This window comes from Triticum urartu, chromosome 7A (genome assembly GCF_056163025.1).
Source record: "Triticum urartu cultivar PI428250 chromosome 7A, HENAU_Tu73, whole genome shotgun sequence".
In the NCBI taxonomy this organism is placed as follows: domain Eukaryota; kingdom Viridiplantae; phylum Streptophyta; class Magnoliopsida; order Poales; family Poaceae; genus Triticum; species Triticum urartu.
Genome location: NC_141879.1, coordinates 196,970,041 through 196,988,259, shown reverse-complemented (window position 1 = coordinate 196,988,259; position 18,219 = coordinate 196,970,041). Strand labels below are relative to the sequence as shown.

General features: G+C 47.6%; 1 protein-coding gene across 1 annotated transcript; it reads left to right on the top strand.

Annotated features, from left to right (window-relative positions):
* Positions 1-13,955: 13,955 nt before the first annotated feature.
* On the top strand, positions 13,956-14,972 carry LOC147958972 (uncharacterized). The gene is made up of 2 exons (XM_087532397.1): positions 13,956-14,310; positions 14,695-14,972. Exons 1-2 carry the CDS (start codon positions 13,956-13,958, stop codon positions 14,970-14,972), a joined length of 633 nt encoding a protein of 210 aa, XP_087388523.1.
* The last annotated feature ends 3,247 nt before the right edge of the window (positions 14,973-18,219 follow it).

The following is an 18,219-nucleotide window of genomic DNA, read 5'->3' as shown; positions in this document are numbered from 1 at the left end:
GGCGCGGGAGTACGGCTCCTTGCCGAATCGCCAGTCCTCCAGGAGCCTACTGTCCGAGAGGTAGTTCACCATGAAGGCCACCTCTTCGTGAGGCATGTCCTTGGTGCACATCCGACTCGGGTCGTAGTGCCCGCTCATCTGGCATATCATGTGAGGGCGGCCTTGGAGTGGGAGAACTCGACGCGAAACGAAGGCGGCCAGCAGGTCCAGACCAGTCAGACCCTCCGACTGCGTTAGCACTCGGAGTCGCATGATGGCGCCAGCTCCCGCAGGCGTCAGCGACCTGGCCCGGTACGACCAGTTGGGCAGTGTCCCAGCCGACGGGCCGGCTTCGAAAGCCGGCAGATTGACCCAGTTGCCCCTCGTGGCGACGTTCCTAACGTAGAAGTAGGATCTCTGCCACATCTTCACCGACTTTATCAGTGAGATGGAGGGGAAGGGATTGTCGGCCCCCGACCTTCGCACGACGATGAAGGCGCCGCACTCAGCCGGCACGCCCGCGGCCTGGATACCGAGCTTGGAGAAGAAGAACTCCCCCCAGAGCTCGAGGGTGGGGAAGACTCCGAGGAAGCCTTCGCACAGGGCCACGAAGGCGGACAGCAGCACCACTGCGTTGGGGGTGAGGTGGTGCGGCTGGAGACCGTAGAACTCCAGGAAGGACCGGAAAAAACTGCTCGCCGGCAGCCCCAGCCCACGCAGGCAGTGCGAGCAAAAGATGACCCGCTCGCCCTCCTGTGGTGCGGGGGAAATCTCCCCCTTCGGCGCAAGACGCACCTACATGCGATCCTCGCCGGGAAGCCGACGGGTCCGGCGGAGGAACTCAATGTGGTCTTCATGAACTTCGGAACCGTCCCAGGTGCCGGAGCGCACTGGGCGAGGCGCGGCAACGGAGGAAGAACTCATCGCGAGCTGTCGCCGCAGCGTTCGCTGGAGCTTGGGCGTGCGACGGAGCGAAGAAGAGAAGAGGAAGGAGGAAGAGAACGAGGAGTAGTGGGAAGGAGGGGCGCGCGTGCCCCCCTCTTCCCCCTACTTATAGCCCCGTGGGCTGCGAAGCCGAGGGGGCGGACGTGGGGATTTACTGCGCCCACAACCCCACGACCCCCACGATCCACGTAAAGTTACTGCACGCAGTAACTCCATGGGAATCCCAACCGTCCACCGGGGCCACAGCGGATCCTCTCGGGCGCCGAGGCGCGGTAGTAACGGGCCCTGCCTATGGGCCTGCCCCGTCACTCGCATAGGCTGGCAGGACGGCCTGGCCACGTGCCCTCGCGTGACAGGCCAAGAACGGGCGGAGGCCTGGAGGTTTAGCTAGCACGCCACTTAAAATCCCGCCGCGACATTCGAAATACTGAGCAAGTCGGAACTGAGTGAGTCCGAGTTGAGCAAGTCCGACTCCTTCTAGACGGCCCGGCAGAAGTCAGTCAAAGACCATGTGTTGAGCACCCGGAAAGAGAAATTGCTGAGGCTTCTCGGCCGATCGCCCGCGGCACCTCACCAGCTTCGGGGACTACTGTCGGAGTAATGGGCCACGGGTAGGCCAACCCGAGTCCCATAACCTTTCAAGACATCGGGGCAGGCTGCGCCCCTCAAGACCCCAGGGCGAAGAGCCGCCTCCTGAGGAGTCGACGGCAGGGCGGCCGACTGCCCGCTCACGGCCGAGTCCCAAGGACGGCTTCCAGAGAAGCCGGCTTTGGGGAGTCGGCCGGTGACTCCAACAAACCCATGACCTCATGGAAGGGGACGGGGCAGGGGCGTGGCTACAGTGAAGCCCACTCCCGCCCCTTACCAAGAGCAGGCATGGCCACAGCACGCCGTACTCGGGAAGATCTCCGTGCGGCGTGGCACTGTTGCCCTGTCGGCCCTGACATCAGCACCACAGTACCGAGTCCTGCGCCCACGACAGCTTGTCTGAACGGCCTGGAAGCAGCAGGTCCCACCAGTCAGTGAGACCCTAGGAGACGGCGAGAGGACCGCTAGTCCGATCCGTCAGGAGTCGGCTCGGGGAGTCGGTCGAGCCCTCCCCTGGGCCCCATGCGCCATTAATCAAGATGTGATGGGGAGTGGCAATAGTGATCGCCCGCCAGGCGGCGGGACTGTTGCCACGACCCCATGACCAAGCTCGCGTCATCAGAAGCACGGCTACAGTAATCAGCAGCCGACAAGACCCGCCCGCGGCGGACGCGGCCTGTCGGCTCCGTACCAGACCAGTCGGCGGGGCCCACCAACCGGCAGGCCCCAGCAGTCAGTGGAGAAATCGGAGGCCAAAGGCACTGACGGCTGGGCCCATGCCCAGATGAATTACCATTGTACCCCTGGGGGTAGGCCTATATAAACCCCCAGGGCACCCATGCAAAGGGTTGGAACCCAGTAGCTCTAGACCATACCAGATAGAAGGAGAGAGCTAGCCTTGCCCTCTCCTACCTCTAAGAAACAGCTCAAGGAGCAACCGTGTAAACACTTGGCCATAGTGATCATGCGGAGACCCCGCAGAGCAGCAGTAGGGGTATTATCTCCCCGGAGAGCCCTGAAGCTGGGTAAGATTCACCGGCGTGCATGTCTTCGCCTCATCCCGTTTCCAGGCACCGGCGACGTTCTAGTCGCCCCCACCATGATAAGCCATCTGTTGGCATATGTCGCACCAAACCCCCAACACTGAGTTTGTTAACCCATGCTTAGATGAGTTTGATAAATTTATGGTTAAGCAAGAAGACTTCAATGCTTATTTTGGTAGAGAATTAAAACGCAGTGTTGATATGCTTGAACACTTGGGTGATTATATGGCTAATGTCAAAGGTGAACTTAAACTTATTAGTAAACATGCTTCTATGGTTACCACTCAAGTAGAACAAGTACTTAAAGTTCAAAATGATTTGCTCAATGAATTGAATAGTAAGAATAATGATCTTGCTGTTAGAGTGGCTACTAGAACTGGTAAAATGACTCAGGAACCTTTGTATCCTGAAGGCCACCCTAAGAGAATTGGGCAAGATTCTCAGAGAAATAATATAGATGCACCTAGTCCTTCTAAAAGGAAGAAAAAGAAAAATGATAGGACTTTGCATGCTTCTAGTTAACCTGTTATTTAAACACCTGAGAATCCAAATAATATTTCTATTTCTGATGCTGAAACACAATCTGGTAATGAACCTGGAACTAGTGATAATGTTAATTATAATGATCATGTTGATGCTCAACCTAGTAATGATAATGATATAGAAATTGAACCTGCTGTTGATCTTGATAACCCACAATCAAAGAATCAACGTTATGATAAGAGAGACTTTGTTGCTAGGAAACATGGTAAAGAAAGAGAACCATGGGTTCAGAAACCCATGCCTTTTCCTCCCAAACCATCCAAGAAAAAGGATGATGAGGATTTTGAGCGCTTTGCTGAAATGATTAGACCTATCTTTTTGCGTATGCGATTAACTGATATGCTTAAAATGAATCCTTATGCTAAGTACATGAAAGAAATTGTTACTAATAAAAGAAAGATACTGGAAGCTGAAATTTCCACCATGCTTGCTAATTATACTTTTAAGGGTGGAATACCAAAGAAACTTGGAGATCCAGGAGTACCCACTATACCATGCTCCATTAAAAGAAACTATGTTAAAACTGCTTTATGTGATCTTGGAGCCGGTGGTAGTGTTATGCCTCTCTCTTTATATCGTAGACTTGATGTGAATAAGTTGACACCTACTGAAATATCTTTGCAAATGGCTGACAAATCAACTGCTATACCTGTCGGTATTTGTCAGGATGTGCCTGTTGTGGTTGCAAACGTTACCATTATAACGGACTTTGTTATTCTTGATATTCCCGAGGACGATAGTATGTCTCTTATTCTTGGAAGACCCTTTTTGAATACTGCAGGGGCTGTTATTGATTGCACCAAAGGCAATGTCACTTTTCATGTTAATGGTAATGAGCATACGGTACACTTTCCGAGGAAACAACCTCAAGTTCATAGTATCAATTCTATTGGAAAAATTCCCTCGATTATTTTTGGAGGTTTTGAATTTCCTCTACCTACTGTCAAGAAGAAATATGATATTCTAATTGTTGGGGATGTGCGTATCCCCATGGAGGTAACTTAGTGTTATTCGAAATTCTCCGGTTCCATGTTACTTGGAATGAGTTTGTTAACAAGACCTAACCAACCTTGTTAATGGATTCCTTTTGATGATCATGAGATGGATGAAGTTAGAAAACACAACTCTCTGTACCTTCTTTTTACTTTCTGTTATTTATAATAAATAAAATAAAAATAGTATTTCATGTCTGTTATCTGAATTATCCATGTAATATAAAAATACCCCGGAAATAGAAGTTCTCCAAATGCCCTGAAATTTAAATATGATTTTTTCTGGAATATTTGAGAATATTTGGCACTAAGAACACAGCAGGGGGGCATCCACCTGGCCACGAGGATGGAGGGCGCGCCCTACCCCCCTGGGCGCACCCCCCTGCCTCGTGGGCCCACGGTGGTCCTCCTCCACTTATTCCTGCACCCACACACTCCTTTCTCCTCCCACAAACACCATTATCCAGTTCAAACCCGAGTCCAAGCTCATTTTGCTGCCATTTTCGATCTCCTTGCTCAAAGGACCTCTCACAAAACTGCTTGGGGGGATTGTTCCTTGGTATGTGACTCCTCCATTAGTCCAATTAGTTTTTGTTCTAGTGCTTTATTCGTTGCAAATTTGTGTTGCCTAGGTGACCCTGTTCTTGAGCTTGCATGTCAAATTTATATGGTTCCAAGTAGTTTTGATGCATGATATAGGCTCTATGCACTTGTATGAGTAGTTTCTATCAATTTTGTTGAGCTTGGTTCACTTTTATTTTGAATTTACTAAAAATTTCAGAATTTTTCAGAAAATAATGAAGATATTTTTGAGGGGCTCATCGAGCCGAAGCTCGAAGGAAAAGCAAAATAAAGAAGCAAAGAAGCCCAAATATAATCTGCCTCGCACCGTGGAGGTTCGGCCGTGTGAATGGCCCTCCGATGATTTCTTGAGAGAAACCGGGATTTGTGAGGATTTTTATGAATTGGCTAAGAATGTAGGCTTTACCGACTTCCTCCACGACCAACGCGAACAATATCTCTTACTCACCAATACTTTTGTGCAAAACTTCTACTATTATCCTAGGGAATCACCTCCTTCAGTAGAGTTTCATTTATATGGTGTGGTTAAGAAGATGTCACTATATGAATTTGGCAGGGTTTGCAAAATACCTTTCGAGGGTAGCTTAGAGGAACCACATCGTAAAGATGTGAATGGGTTTATTGACACTATCACTGTAGGGGAAACTAGGAAGGTTTCCGATGCAAGAATCACTAGCATACATTTTCCTGTTTTACGCTACTTTGCAATATTTGCTAGTCGTTGCTTAATTGGTCGCGGAAACTGTGGAAACCTTAGTGTTCCTGATATTTTTATTTTGTTCCATGGTATATTCCGTGATGACTCTATTAGTATGGGCAGTATTATTGCTAAACGGTTAAGTCTGAACTGTACAAAGGGCCCCATCTTTGGTGGTATCTATGCTTCACGCCTTGCTGCATACTGTAACATACCTATTAGGCACTATGAAAAAGAAGAAAAATTGATGCCTACTATTTATTTAAATTATAAGAGTATGGTAGCACATGATTTTATAATAAAGAATAGGGAAGGGGAGCTTAAATACAAATTGTTCTTTGATAAACGTCATCCGGAGACTATCACCTTGCCTGCTCCTTCCTTGTTTGATTTATCTACAGACTAGTACCTCGTCTCACCGGAGGATATTCACGCCTACCGGAACCCTACATCATCCACAGAGCTAGAGTCGGAACCACAAGTTGATCCTCCACGACAGTCTAATTACCAATGGGATCCGGAGATGATTGCCAACCAGTGGCAATCAGAGTCTTCTTCTTCGTAGTACGACCCCAACTATTACTATGGATATCCGCCAGGCCAACCGTGGCCATAGACCAACTTAGGCCAAAAGCCAAAGCTTGGGGGAGTACGTATTTCTCACCGACATTATATTCATGTTCACACACTCATTGCTATATGTCGGTGCTCATACTTTTTCATTGTATCATCCATGCTAGTTTATTCCCTTTTATGCTTTCTTCTTGTGTTCTTAATAAACCTTAAGAAAAACAAAAAAAATAGTTGTAGCTTTTAGCTAGTTTTAATTTCCATGCTTGTAGTAGTAATTAATAAGAAAACCCAAAAAGATTTCCTGTTCTTCTTTTGCTTGTTGGGAGCTTTCCCGTGTAAATAGTTTTATTTCTTTTCTTTTCTTTGGGGGTCGATAGGAGAAGACCATGATTAAATTGTTGAAGTGGCTTTTATATGCATTATTGTTGATCTGACAAAAGAACCCATATTGCCTTGTCTTCTCCTGTTTATTGAATGCTTGCAGATTTCAGCTTAGTCCAATGCACGTGCACTATTATTATTCACATCATTCGGTCGTGCAAGTGAAAGGCAATTATGACGATATATGATGGACTGATTGAGATGAGAAAAGCTGGTATGAACTCGACCTCTCTTGTTTTTGTAAATATGATCAGTTCATCGTTCCTGATTCAGCCTATTATGAATAAACATATTTTCAATGACAATTAGAGATTATAGTTCCTTATGCCATGCTTAATTAGCTAGGAGCTTATAATGGTTTACCTTGCGTGCCAAAATGCTATTAAAATGGTTGTGATGTGGTATGATAGGGTAGTATCCTCTTTTAAACGATTCGAGTGGCTTGACATGGCACATGTTCATGCATGTAGTTAAAACAAAATCAACATAGCCTCTTCGATATTTATGTTCATGGTGCATTATATCCTACTCATGCTTGCATTTGGTGTTGATTAATTTTAATGCATGTTCATGACTATTGTTGCTCTCTAGCTGGTCGCTTACCAGACTTTTGCTAGCCTTCACCTGTACTAAGCAGGAATACTGCTTGTGCATCCAATTCCATAAACCCCAAAGTTGTTCCATATGAGTCCACCATACCTACATATATACGGTATCTACCTGCCGTTCCAAGTAAATTTGTATGTGCCAAACTCTAAACCTTCAAATAAACATTCTGTTTTGTATGCTCGAATAGCTCATGTATCAACTAGGGCTATCTGTATCTTCCATGTTAGGCAGGTTATTCTCAAGAGGAGTGGACTCCGCTCCTCACTCATGAGAAAATGGTTGGTCACTGGGATGCCCAGTCCCATGCTTTATGCAAATCAAATCAAAATAACTGCAAACAAAACTCCCCCAGGACTCTTGTTAGTTGGAGGCACTCGTTGTTTCGAGCAAGCCATGGATTGATGCTTGTTGGTGGAGGGGGAGTATAAACATTACCATTCTTTTTGGGAACCGCCTACAATGTGTGTAGCATGGAAGATATCACCATCTCTTGGTTGTTATGTTGACAATGAAAGTATACCGCTCAAAATATTATTCACCTCTATTTCAAAACCGAGCTCTGGCACCTCTACAAATCCCTGCTTCCCTCTGCGAAGGGCCTATCTATTTACTTTTATGTTGAGTCATCATCCTCTTATTAAAAAGCACCAGTTGGAGAGCACCGCTGTCATTTTCATTCATTATTGTTAGTTTACATTGAGTATGACTTGACTGGATCTCTTATACCATGAATTACAATGTCTAGTCAGTCCTTGATCTTTAAAGGTGCTCTGCATTTATGTTTTGCGGTCTCAGAAAAAGCTAGCGAGATACCATCTTGTTATATCATATTATGATTGTTTTGAGAAAGTGTTGCCATACAAGATTCATTATTATTGCTCGCTAGTTGATTATGCTATTGATATGAGTAAACATGAGACCTAAGAGTTATTGTGAATATGGTTAGTTCATAATCTTTGCTGAAAACTTGAATGTTGGCTTTACATATTTGCAACAACAGGAGCAAACAGAGTTTGTAAAAGTTTTTCTTTATCACTTTTAGTTTATCAACTGAATAGCTTGAGGACAAGCAAAGGTTTAAGATTGGGGGAGTTGATACGTCACCGTCGTATCTACTTTTCCAAACACTTTTGACCTTGTTTTGGACTCTAACTTGCATGATTTGAATGGAACTAACCCGGACTGACGTTTTCAGCAAAATTGCCATGGTGTTATTTATGTGCAAAAACAAAAGTTCATGGAATGACCTGAAACTTCACGGAACGTCTATTTGGAAATAATAAAAAATCCTTGCAAAAGATCGGGACCACTCCCAGTGATGACCGTACTTTGAGGAGTTCATGTATTCACTATGTATTAATGCTTTGGTCTAGTACTCTCTTAAAAGGAGGCCTTAATATCCCTTAGTTTTCGCTACAACCCCGCTGCCACGGGAGGGTAGTACAAAAGATGTCATGCAAGTTCTTTTCCATAAGCATGTATGACTATATTCAGAATACATGCCTACATTACATTGATGAACTGGAGCTAGTTCCGTGTCACCCTAGGTTATGACTGTTACATGATGAACCACATCCGGCATAATTCTCCATCACCGATCCAATGCCTACGAGCTTTTCACATATTGTTCTTCGCTTATTTACTTTTCCGTTGCTATTGCTATCATCACTACAAAATACCAAAAACAGTACTTTTGTTATCATTACCTTCTGCTACCGTTACCACTACTATCATAATACTTTGCTGCAGATATTAAGTTTCCAGGTGTGGTTGAATTGACAACTCAGCTGCTAATACTTGAGAATATTCTTTGGCTCCCCTTGTGTCGAATCAATAAATTTGGGTTGAATACTCTACCCTCGAAAACTGTTGCGATCCCCTATACTTGTGGGTTATCACCACTCGGAGTATAGAAGGACTAAATTCACCCCGGGCAGCAATGGTCAGGCATTCACTCCGTAGTATTAATGATCATTTATATGACTTTATTGCTGGCGTTACCAGTAACGTCCTGTCTTAACGTACATTGAACCCTGTGTAACGTATGATGGTGGGGGTCCTGGCGTACCCTATATAAGCTGCCCCCTCCTCTGGCACAAGGGTTCACACCCCCTGTAACCTCACGCATAATCCAATCGACCAAGCCTCCAGGCACCGAGACGTAGGGCTGTTACTTCCACCGCGAAGGGCCTGAGCTCGTACATCTTGCGTGCACAATCTCACCATAGCTAGGATCTTGCCTCTACATTCCTACCCCCTACTTTACTGTCAGACTTAGAACCACGACAGTTGGCGCCCACCGTGGGGCAGGTGTCTTAGCGACTTTTCGGTGAGGTTGCGATTTCTCCGAGTCCTTTCATCATGGTTTCCGGCGGAGGTTTGGCTGAGGGCCGCGAGATCCGTCTCGGCGCGCTCGTCTTCATCGCCGACGACTCCACTTGGCTACAGGAAGCTCCTGTCGACGTCGAGGCGCTCCCTGTCCGCGGGGCGACGCACTTTCGCGTGTGCGTTCGCGGCGTCCTTCTACGGCAGCCGTCGACTCAGTATCGGTTGGACCCCGCGGCATCTTCGCTCCCTGGTGTTCACCGTCACAAGTGATCCAGTCGGTCACGGCTACAGCGGTGGGTGTGAAGCATCTGGTGGCGCGTCAGTCGGCCACCCCTCAAGTTGCGGCAATCGAGCCCGACGAATCTCTCTACAGCATGTTCGACATGTCGACTGGCTCTGTCGAAACCCTGTCAGAGTGCGACAGCAGCGACCCCACGGCGGAGGTCCTAATGGTTGACACGCCTCGCAGTCCACCTGGCATGCGTCACAACGGCGGCGACGGCGGCGGCGGTGATCCATCGCGCGTTCATGAAGAGTACCACCCCAAAACTCTCTCTTCTCAGCAGAGGGAGGAACTTCATCGCCGCAAGGTGGAGGACCTCCACACACCTGTTGTCGGTGAGTCCTCTGAAGCTCGGGCCTTGGAGGCAGCGCGATTGGCCACTTTGGTTGAGCGCACCCGACTGGAGAACCTTCAGCGTGCACTCGACGATCGTTCTCGCCGACAGATCCCCGAGTCCAGTCGATGGCAGCGGCAGCTATTTCCACCTGAACCACAGGTATACCGTACTCAGATTCAGAATCTTACCGCTGTGGCCCGTATAGCAGAATCTATTCATCCATCCCAGTAGGAAGTTGGTAGAAGTTTGATGCAGATCAGAGCGCTGCTCCGAGCAGCAGGAGAGCAGAATACTGCAGTGTCTCAGTCGCGTAAGAGAATCCACAACAGATCTGTAGTTGCTGACACCGTTCAGTCGGCTCACAGCCCAAGATCGCCTCCATGGCATGAAGGACGAGGGCATCACCAAGGGCAGCATTTGGGTCGGAACCATGAGCAGCACGATCATCGACTCAACCGTGATGACCGCCGTTGAGTGCCTACGCCCCCTCCGATGGGCGAATCATACGTGCCCCGGCATTATGATGATAGGCGCTCGTACAGCGAGGAGCAGAGGAGGCCAGTCGACCCAAGAGAACCAGGGTTTGATGCAAGGTCCATTTTCATACAAGGTTTGGTGGATAGGAATCGAGCACATAGAGAAGGTCAAGACAGAGATCGCCTGACTAGAAGCAGAGTGCATGTTTCTGGTCCCGAGTGTTTTAGCACAGCCATCAAGGCTGCAGAGATCCCTCCCAACTTCAGATTGGCGACTGGGGTCAGTAAGTTCACTAGTGAATCAAAGCCTGACACCTGGCTTGAGGACTACCGAGTGGCTGTGCAGATCAGTGGAGGAAACGATGAAGTGTCCATGAAGCATCTGCCCCTGATGCTTGAAGGGTCGGCTAGAGCTTGGTTGAATCAGTTGACCCCAGGTAATATTTTCAGCTGGGAGGAGTTGGGCCGAGTGTTCGTTAGAACGTTCGAGGGCACGTGCAAATGGCCAGCAGGATTGGCAGAATTGCAACACTGTGTGCAAAAACCGAATGAAACTTTGAGGGATTACTTCCAGAATGGTCCACTTTGCATCACACGGTGGAGAATGTGTCTCAGCACCAAGCAGTTTGCGCCTTCAAGGTGGGCGTTCGGTATCGGGAGCTCAACTTGAAATTCGATCGGACAGGAGATATGTCTTTGACCCGAATGATGGAGATAGCCACTCGGTACGCAAATGGTGAAGAAGAAGACAGGCTCTGCAGCGGCAAGAGCAAACCAGTCGGCCAGGACACTGGAGTCGGAAGCAGAAGCGTAAAGCAGAACCTGCGGGTCTTGGAGATGTCGTAGTCGCAACCCAAGGAAAAGTAAAGGAAAACCTCAAGGGCCCTGGACCCCCAAGAAGGTGAAAGATTCAGTCGGGAACGACGTGCTGGATTTTCCATGCCACATTCACATCAAGAAGGATGAAGAGGGTAATCTTATCTATCCCAAGCATACCACTCGACAGTGTCGAGTCCTTATACAGCAGTTTTGAGAAAAGCAACCCAATGAGAAAGAGAAGGAATCTGATAAGGATGAGGATAAAGAAGAGGATGATGAAGGATTTCCCAATGTCAATTCCACTTTGGTGATTTTTGCTGACGTCGAAAGCAATAGTCGACTGAAAGTCATCAACAGGGAAGTAAACATGGTTGCTCCGGTGACGACGACATATCTGAAATGGTTAAAGACTCCTATCACATTCGACCAGTCAGACCACCCGCCGCACGTTGCCACCCCTGGGAGGCAAGCGTTGGTGGTCGACCCGGTCGCTGGGGGCACCCGATTGACCAAAGTCTTGATGGATGGTGGCAGCGGATTGAACATTTTGTATGCTGAGACCCTTTGAGGGATGGGCATCCCGATGTCCAAACTCAGCGAGAGCAACATGCAGTTCCACGGAGTTATACCTAGAAAGAAAGCCAATTCACTCGGCCAGATCACTCTTGATGTGGCTTTCGGTGATTCAAAGAATTACTTTAAGGAAAAGTTGACATTTGAAGTCGTGGATTTTCACAATGCCTATCATCTATCCTGGGCAGAACTGTGTATGCGCGTTTCATGGCTCGGCCGTGTTATGTGTATCTCAAACTCAAGATGCCTGGCCCTAGGGGCGTGATCACAGTCACTGGTAATCTGCAGCGAGCAGAAGAGTGCTTCCAAAAGGGCTCGAAGATTGCCGATGAATAGATGGCAACAATAGAAATGGAAGAATACAAGAAGACAGCAGATCCGAGTGATTTGTTGAGAGCTAAGAAGCCTGCTTCAGAATCTGCATTTAAGTCGTCTGGTGAAACAAAGTCAGTTCATATTCACCCGACTGATCCCAATGCTGCTCCGACTCATATATCAACAACACTCGACAGCAAATAGGAAGAAGCGCTCATCCAGTTCCTCCGTGAGAACTGGGACATCTTTGCATGGAAACCTTCTGACATGCCAGGTGTACCCAGAGAACTGGCTGAGCACCGTTTGTGAGTTGACCCAAAAGCAAGACCTATAAAAGAGCACCTCCGACGGTTTGCCATGGAGAAAAGAAAGGCAATTGGCGAGGAAGTGGCTCGGCTTCTGGCAGCTGAGTTCATCCGAGAGATTTACCACTCTGAATGGCTCGCCAACGTAGTCATGGTTCCCAAGAAGGATGATTCACTCCGTATGTGTATTGACTTCAAGCATATCAATCGGGCATGCCCGAAAGATCACTTCCCTCTCCCTCGCATCGATCAAATAGTTGACTCGACTGCGGGATGTGAGCGATTGTCCTTTATGGACGCATATTCCGAGTATCATCATATCCGACTGTATGGACCCAATGAAATAAAAACAGCTTTCATCACCCCATTCGGGTGCTTTTGCTATGTTACCATGCCCTTTGGTCTCAAGAATGCTGGCGCCACATTCATGTGTATGATACAGAAGTGCCTGCTCACTCAAATCAGTCGGAATGTGGAGGCATACATGGATGACATCGTGGTTAAGTCGCGCAAAGGTTCTGACCTACTGACTGACCTCGCTGAAACCTTTGCCAATCTGAGGAGATATGATATCAAGCTTAACCCGTCAAAGTGAACATTTGGAGTTCCAGGTGGAAAGTTACTCGGTTTTCTCGTTTCCGAATGAGGCATCGATGCAAACCCAGAGAAAGTTGGTGCAATACTCCAAATGAGGCGCGATGTGCGCATACACGACGTTTAGAAGCTTACTGGTTGTTTGGCCGCTTTGAGTCAGTTCATCTCTCATCTCGGTGAAAAGGCATTACCTCTTACCGATTGATGAAGAAATCTGATAAGTTCGAGTGGACTCCTGATGCTGATGCAGCGTTTGCAGAGCTCAAAACCCTGCTTTCCACCCAGCCGGTGCTTGCTGCTCCGATCAGCAAAGAGCCTTTACTGCTTTATATTGCAGCCACTGGACAAGTTGTCAGTACAGTACTCACGGTCAAGCGGGAAGAATAAGTTTAATCCTATAAGGTTCTACACCTAGTGTATTATATTTCTGAAGACTTAACTCCGTCCAAGCAGAGATATCCGCATTATCATAAGCTTGTCTATGGAATTTACTTGACTTCGAAGAAAGTGGCTCATTATTTCTCAGATCACTCCATCATAGTCGTCAGCGATGCTCCATTGTCAGAAATACTAAACAACACAGATGGAACTGGTCGAGTGGCAAAGTGGGCGATTGAACTCCTTCCATTGGATATCAAGTTTGAGGCAAATAAAGCAATCAAGTCCCAAGCAATAGCAGATTTCCTCGTCGAGTGGATTGAACAATAGCAACCGACTCAAGTTCAGTTGGAACATTGAACTATGTTTTTTTATGGATCCGAGATGTTGAGTGGTTCTGGCGCTGGTGTTGTTCTAGTATCCCCGCGAGGTGAAAAACTTAGTTATGTCCTTCAGATTCACTTTGATTCCTCTAACAACGAAGCTGAATACGAAGCACTCATGTATGGGTTGCGAATGGCCATTTCACTCGGCATCCATCGCCTAATGGTCTACGACGACTCAGATTTAGTGGTTAATCAAGTGATGAAGGAGTGGGACGTCAGAAGCCCAGCTATGACTGGCTATTGCAATGTAGTGAGAAAGTTAGAAAGGAAGTTTGAAGGACTGGAGCTTCACCACATTCCCCGACTGAAGAATCAGGCGGCAGATGACCTGGCAAAAATAGGGTCCAAGCGGGAGCCCATTCCCAGCAATGTGTTTTTGGAGCATCTTCACACACCATCTGTCCAGGAGGATCCTTTCACAGAAGAGCCCCCACAGCCTAAGAGTTCTACTGATCCAACTAAAGTTGAAGTCCCAGCCGTGGTCGACTTAGTCATGGAGGTTTTAGTCGTCATTCCTGACTGGATAGTACCATATATCGCATATATTATCAGGAAAGAACTTCCAGAAGACGAAGTAGCAGATTGTCCGTCGATCTAAAGCCTTCACTGTGATAAGTGGTTGATTGTACAGGGAAAGTGTGACCAGAGTTTCCCAGCGATGCATTACCCCAGAAGAAGGTCGAATGATTCTCAATGATATCCACTCGACGACCTGTCGTCACCATGCGTCTTCTCAGACAATCGTGGCCAAAGCATACCGAGCAGGTTTTTACTGGCCGCGAGCAAATGAAATGGCAAAGGAAATAGTCGACAAGTGTGAGGGTTGACAGTTCTATTCCAACATGTCTCACAAGCCCGCTTCAGCCTTGAAGACCATTCCACTCATCTGGCCATTTGCCGTTTGGGGTTGGATATGGTTGGACCCTTGAGGACTAGCAGAAGTGGTTTCACTCACCTGCTTGTTGCAGTCAACAAGTTCACTAAATGGATTGAAGACAAGCCCATCAACAACCTTGATTCAGGCATTGCCATCAGCTTCATCAGGGGGTTAAGATTTAGATTTGGAGTCCCACACAACATCATCACAGACAATGGTTCAAAATTTGATTCAGATGAGTTCAGAGCTTTCTGTGCTTCCCAAGGCACTCGATTCGACTATGCTTCAGTCGCTCACCCACAGTCGAATGGACAAGAAGAAAGAGAAAATGGTTTGATCCTCCAAGGGTTGAAGCCCAGATTAATGTGAGACCTCAAGCATGTAGCTGGCGCCTGGGTAGATGAGTTACCATTAGTACTATGGGGTCTGAGAACAACACCAAATCGGTCTACTGGCCGGACTCCCTTTTTCATGGTATATGGAGCTTAAGCCGTACTGCCGACTGATTTGCTTCACAATGCCCCACGAGCAGAGCTTTTCTCAAAGGCAGAAGCAGAACAAGCCCGGCAAGATGTTGTTGATCTTCTGGAAGAGGAAGGAGAGATGGCCCTGATCAGGTCGACCATCTATCAACAAGACCTTCATCGGTTCCACGCCAGAAACGTCAGGGGTCGAGCATTTCAGGAAGGGGACCTGGTTCTCCAAGTGGATCAGCAACAACCACACAAGCTGGCTCCCGCTTGGGAGGGCCCTTTCATCATCACCAAAGTGCTTCACAATGGAGCATACCACCTGTACGATGTGGAGCACAAGAAGGACGAGCCACGCACTTGGAATGCGGAGCTTCTCCGACATTTTAATACTTGAACAGTTGGACTGTTGAGATGTAATAAGAAGTACCTTTCAGTTTGTTTAACAAAGACATGGTTTTACAGTCTCCTAAATGATTGTTATTACTTATACATGAGTACAAAATCCCCCAGTGGGTGGCTTAGACGCGAATCCGATTCGCCTAAGTTTCAAAAAATCCTACCGAGTGGAGAGCATTCCTCCCACTCGGAGGCTTAGCTGCAGTCCAGTACTCGCCTAAGTTCAAAAAATCCTACCGAGTGGAGAGCAAACCTCCCACTCACGGGCTTAGCTGCAGTCCAGTACTCGCTGTAGTTTAAAAAATCCTACCGAGTGGAGAGGAAACCTCCCACTCGGGGGTTTAGCTGCAGTCCAGTACTCGCCTAAGTTTAAAAAATCCTACCAAGTGGAGAGCAAACCTCCCACTCAGGGGGGCTTAGCTGCAGTCCAGCACTCGCCTAAGTTTTAAAAAAAAATCCTACCGAGTGGAGAGAAACCCTCCCACTCAGGGGCTTAGCTGTAGTCCAGTACTTGCCTAAGTTTCAAAAAATCCTACCGAGTGGAGAGCAACCCTCCCACTCAGGGGCTTAGCTGCAGTCCAGTACTCTCCTAAATTTTAACAAAAATCCTACTTAGTGGAGAGCAAACCTCCCACTCGGGGGCTTAGCTGCAGTCCAGTACTCGCCTAAGTTTCAAAAACTCCTACCGAGTGGAGAGCAACCCTCCCACTCGTGGGCTTAGCTGCAGTCCAGTACTTGCCTAAGTTTCAAAAATCCTACTGAGTGGAGAGAAACTCTCCCACTCGGGGGCTTAGCTACAGTCCAGTACTCGCCTAAGTTTATGAAATCCTACCGACTGGAGAGCAAACCTCCCACTCGGGGGCTTAGCTGCAGTCCAATACTCGCCTAAGTTTAGAAAACCCTACCGAGTGGAGAGCAAACCTCCCACTCGGGGGCTTAGCTGCAGTCCAGTACTCACCTAAGTTTAGAAAACCCTACCGAGTGGAGAGCAACCCTCCCACTCGGGGGCTTAACTGCAGTCTCGTACTCGCCTAAGTTTCAAACACGCTCTATCCTTATCCGCAAGGATGACAAGGTGCAGGTCGACCACGACCTTATCCTCGGAGCTGCGACACAAATACAATGTCCGTTCCATCCTTATCTGCAAGGACAACGAGGTGCAAGTCGACCACGACCTTATCCTCGGAGTTGCGACACAAATACAACGTCCGCTCCATCCTTATCCACAAGGACGACAAGGTGCAGGTCCATCGCGACCTTATCCTTGGAGCTGCAGAACAAATACAATGTCCACTCTATCCTTATCTACAAAGACAACGAGGAGCAGGTCATGGACGACACCGAATGCCCATGTCTATGACCCACTCGACTGAGCTGCACCACAAAGTCAGTAGCAATTCAGACTGAAGAATCAAATTCCACTCAGAGCCAAGAGATTCAAAAACAACCAAGTTCAGATAAAACCTCTGAGGTTCCAGACCACAGTTTAAAGTACTCGGGCATCAGACCTGAAAGAGTTTAACGGTTACAAAACCACTCGGCATACCGAGGCAAATTTAATCGGATTATAAAAGTTTGTTCACTCCGCGGGAGGAGGACTGGCAGGCTTGACGAACTCATCCAGGTCGATTCCATCTGCAATTCGAGTGGCGGCAGCAATAAAGGTCTCCATGATAGACTAGAAGTCGTGTTTCCTGGTGTTGGCAACCTTGATCGCTGCTAGCTTTTCCTCCTTGGCCTCCTTGCAATGGACTCGAACTAGTGACACAGCTACGTTAGCACCGCATCAAGCAGACGACTTCTTCCATTCCTACACTCGACCATGGATCTCATTAAGTTGATTCATCAAAGACTCGAGGTCGTTTTGGAGCATCTCCTTTGGCCAGAACGCCATGTCGATTCGCGACACCGCAACTTTCAGGCGGGCGAGGTAGTCTGTGACGCTGGCAAGGCGAGATTCCAGTCAGAGCACGTTCATAGCAGCTTCATCATTGATAGGGGAATTGATGGGCCCAAGCTCGTCTCGATTCGCCCAGTTTCTTCCTCAAAGTTATGGCAGAATTCTGCAACCACAAAGAACTAATGAGTCACCGATTTAGGGTGACTTGATAAACGGCAAAATAGTCAGACAAGGAAAAATACCTTCATGCATAAGGAATAACTTATTGGCGAGTGCTCCCAGATAGGCCTCCAGGTCATTTCTCTTACAAGAAATGCTTTCAATCTTCTCGTTCAAAGCTACTTTGTCTTTCTTTAGGCGGGTCACTTCTCTGTTGGCTTCAGTAAGAGCAGTCTTCAGCTTGGCGTTATCTTCCTTTAGTGCCCCGACTGAAGCCAGCTTCTTATCAGCGAGTGTTGTTTTCTCCTGAGCCTCCTTCTGCGCTGCTGCAAGATCAAGGTCCTTCTGTGCCAGAGCATGCCTCATTTTCTCCGAAGAATGTACACTCGGGTCAGAGAGAAGAACGAGGAGATAACTTGTGAGATGGTCAAGATAGACAGTCGACAGGTTGTTACCTTCCGTACCAGCTGCTTCGTCTTTGGCCTTTTGCAAGTTCTGATTGGCCAGCTCCAAGTCAAGTTTGAGTTGTCTCTGCTTCTCCTCGAAATCGGCAAATTTGGAGATGAGCTCACAGGATTTCTGAAATCAGCAAAAAGGTACATCAGTGGACAGAAACAAAGATGGTTCACTTCCGAGTGAAAACAACTCTAAGACTACTGCAGAATCAAACATTCAAAAGTAGTCTCGG

What these genes read in the sequence shown, in the direction of transcription:
- LOC147958972 (XM_087532397.1), top strand. Translation starts at nt 13,956, where the DNA reads ATGACTGGCTATTGCAATGTAGTGAGAAAGTTAGAAAGGAAGTTTGAA. An exon ending in AGAAGACGAAGTAGCAGATT is followed by an intron (nt 14,311 to 14,694) that starts GTCCGTCGATCT and finishes TGCTTGTTGCAG; the next exon opens with TCAACAAGTTCACTAAATGG.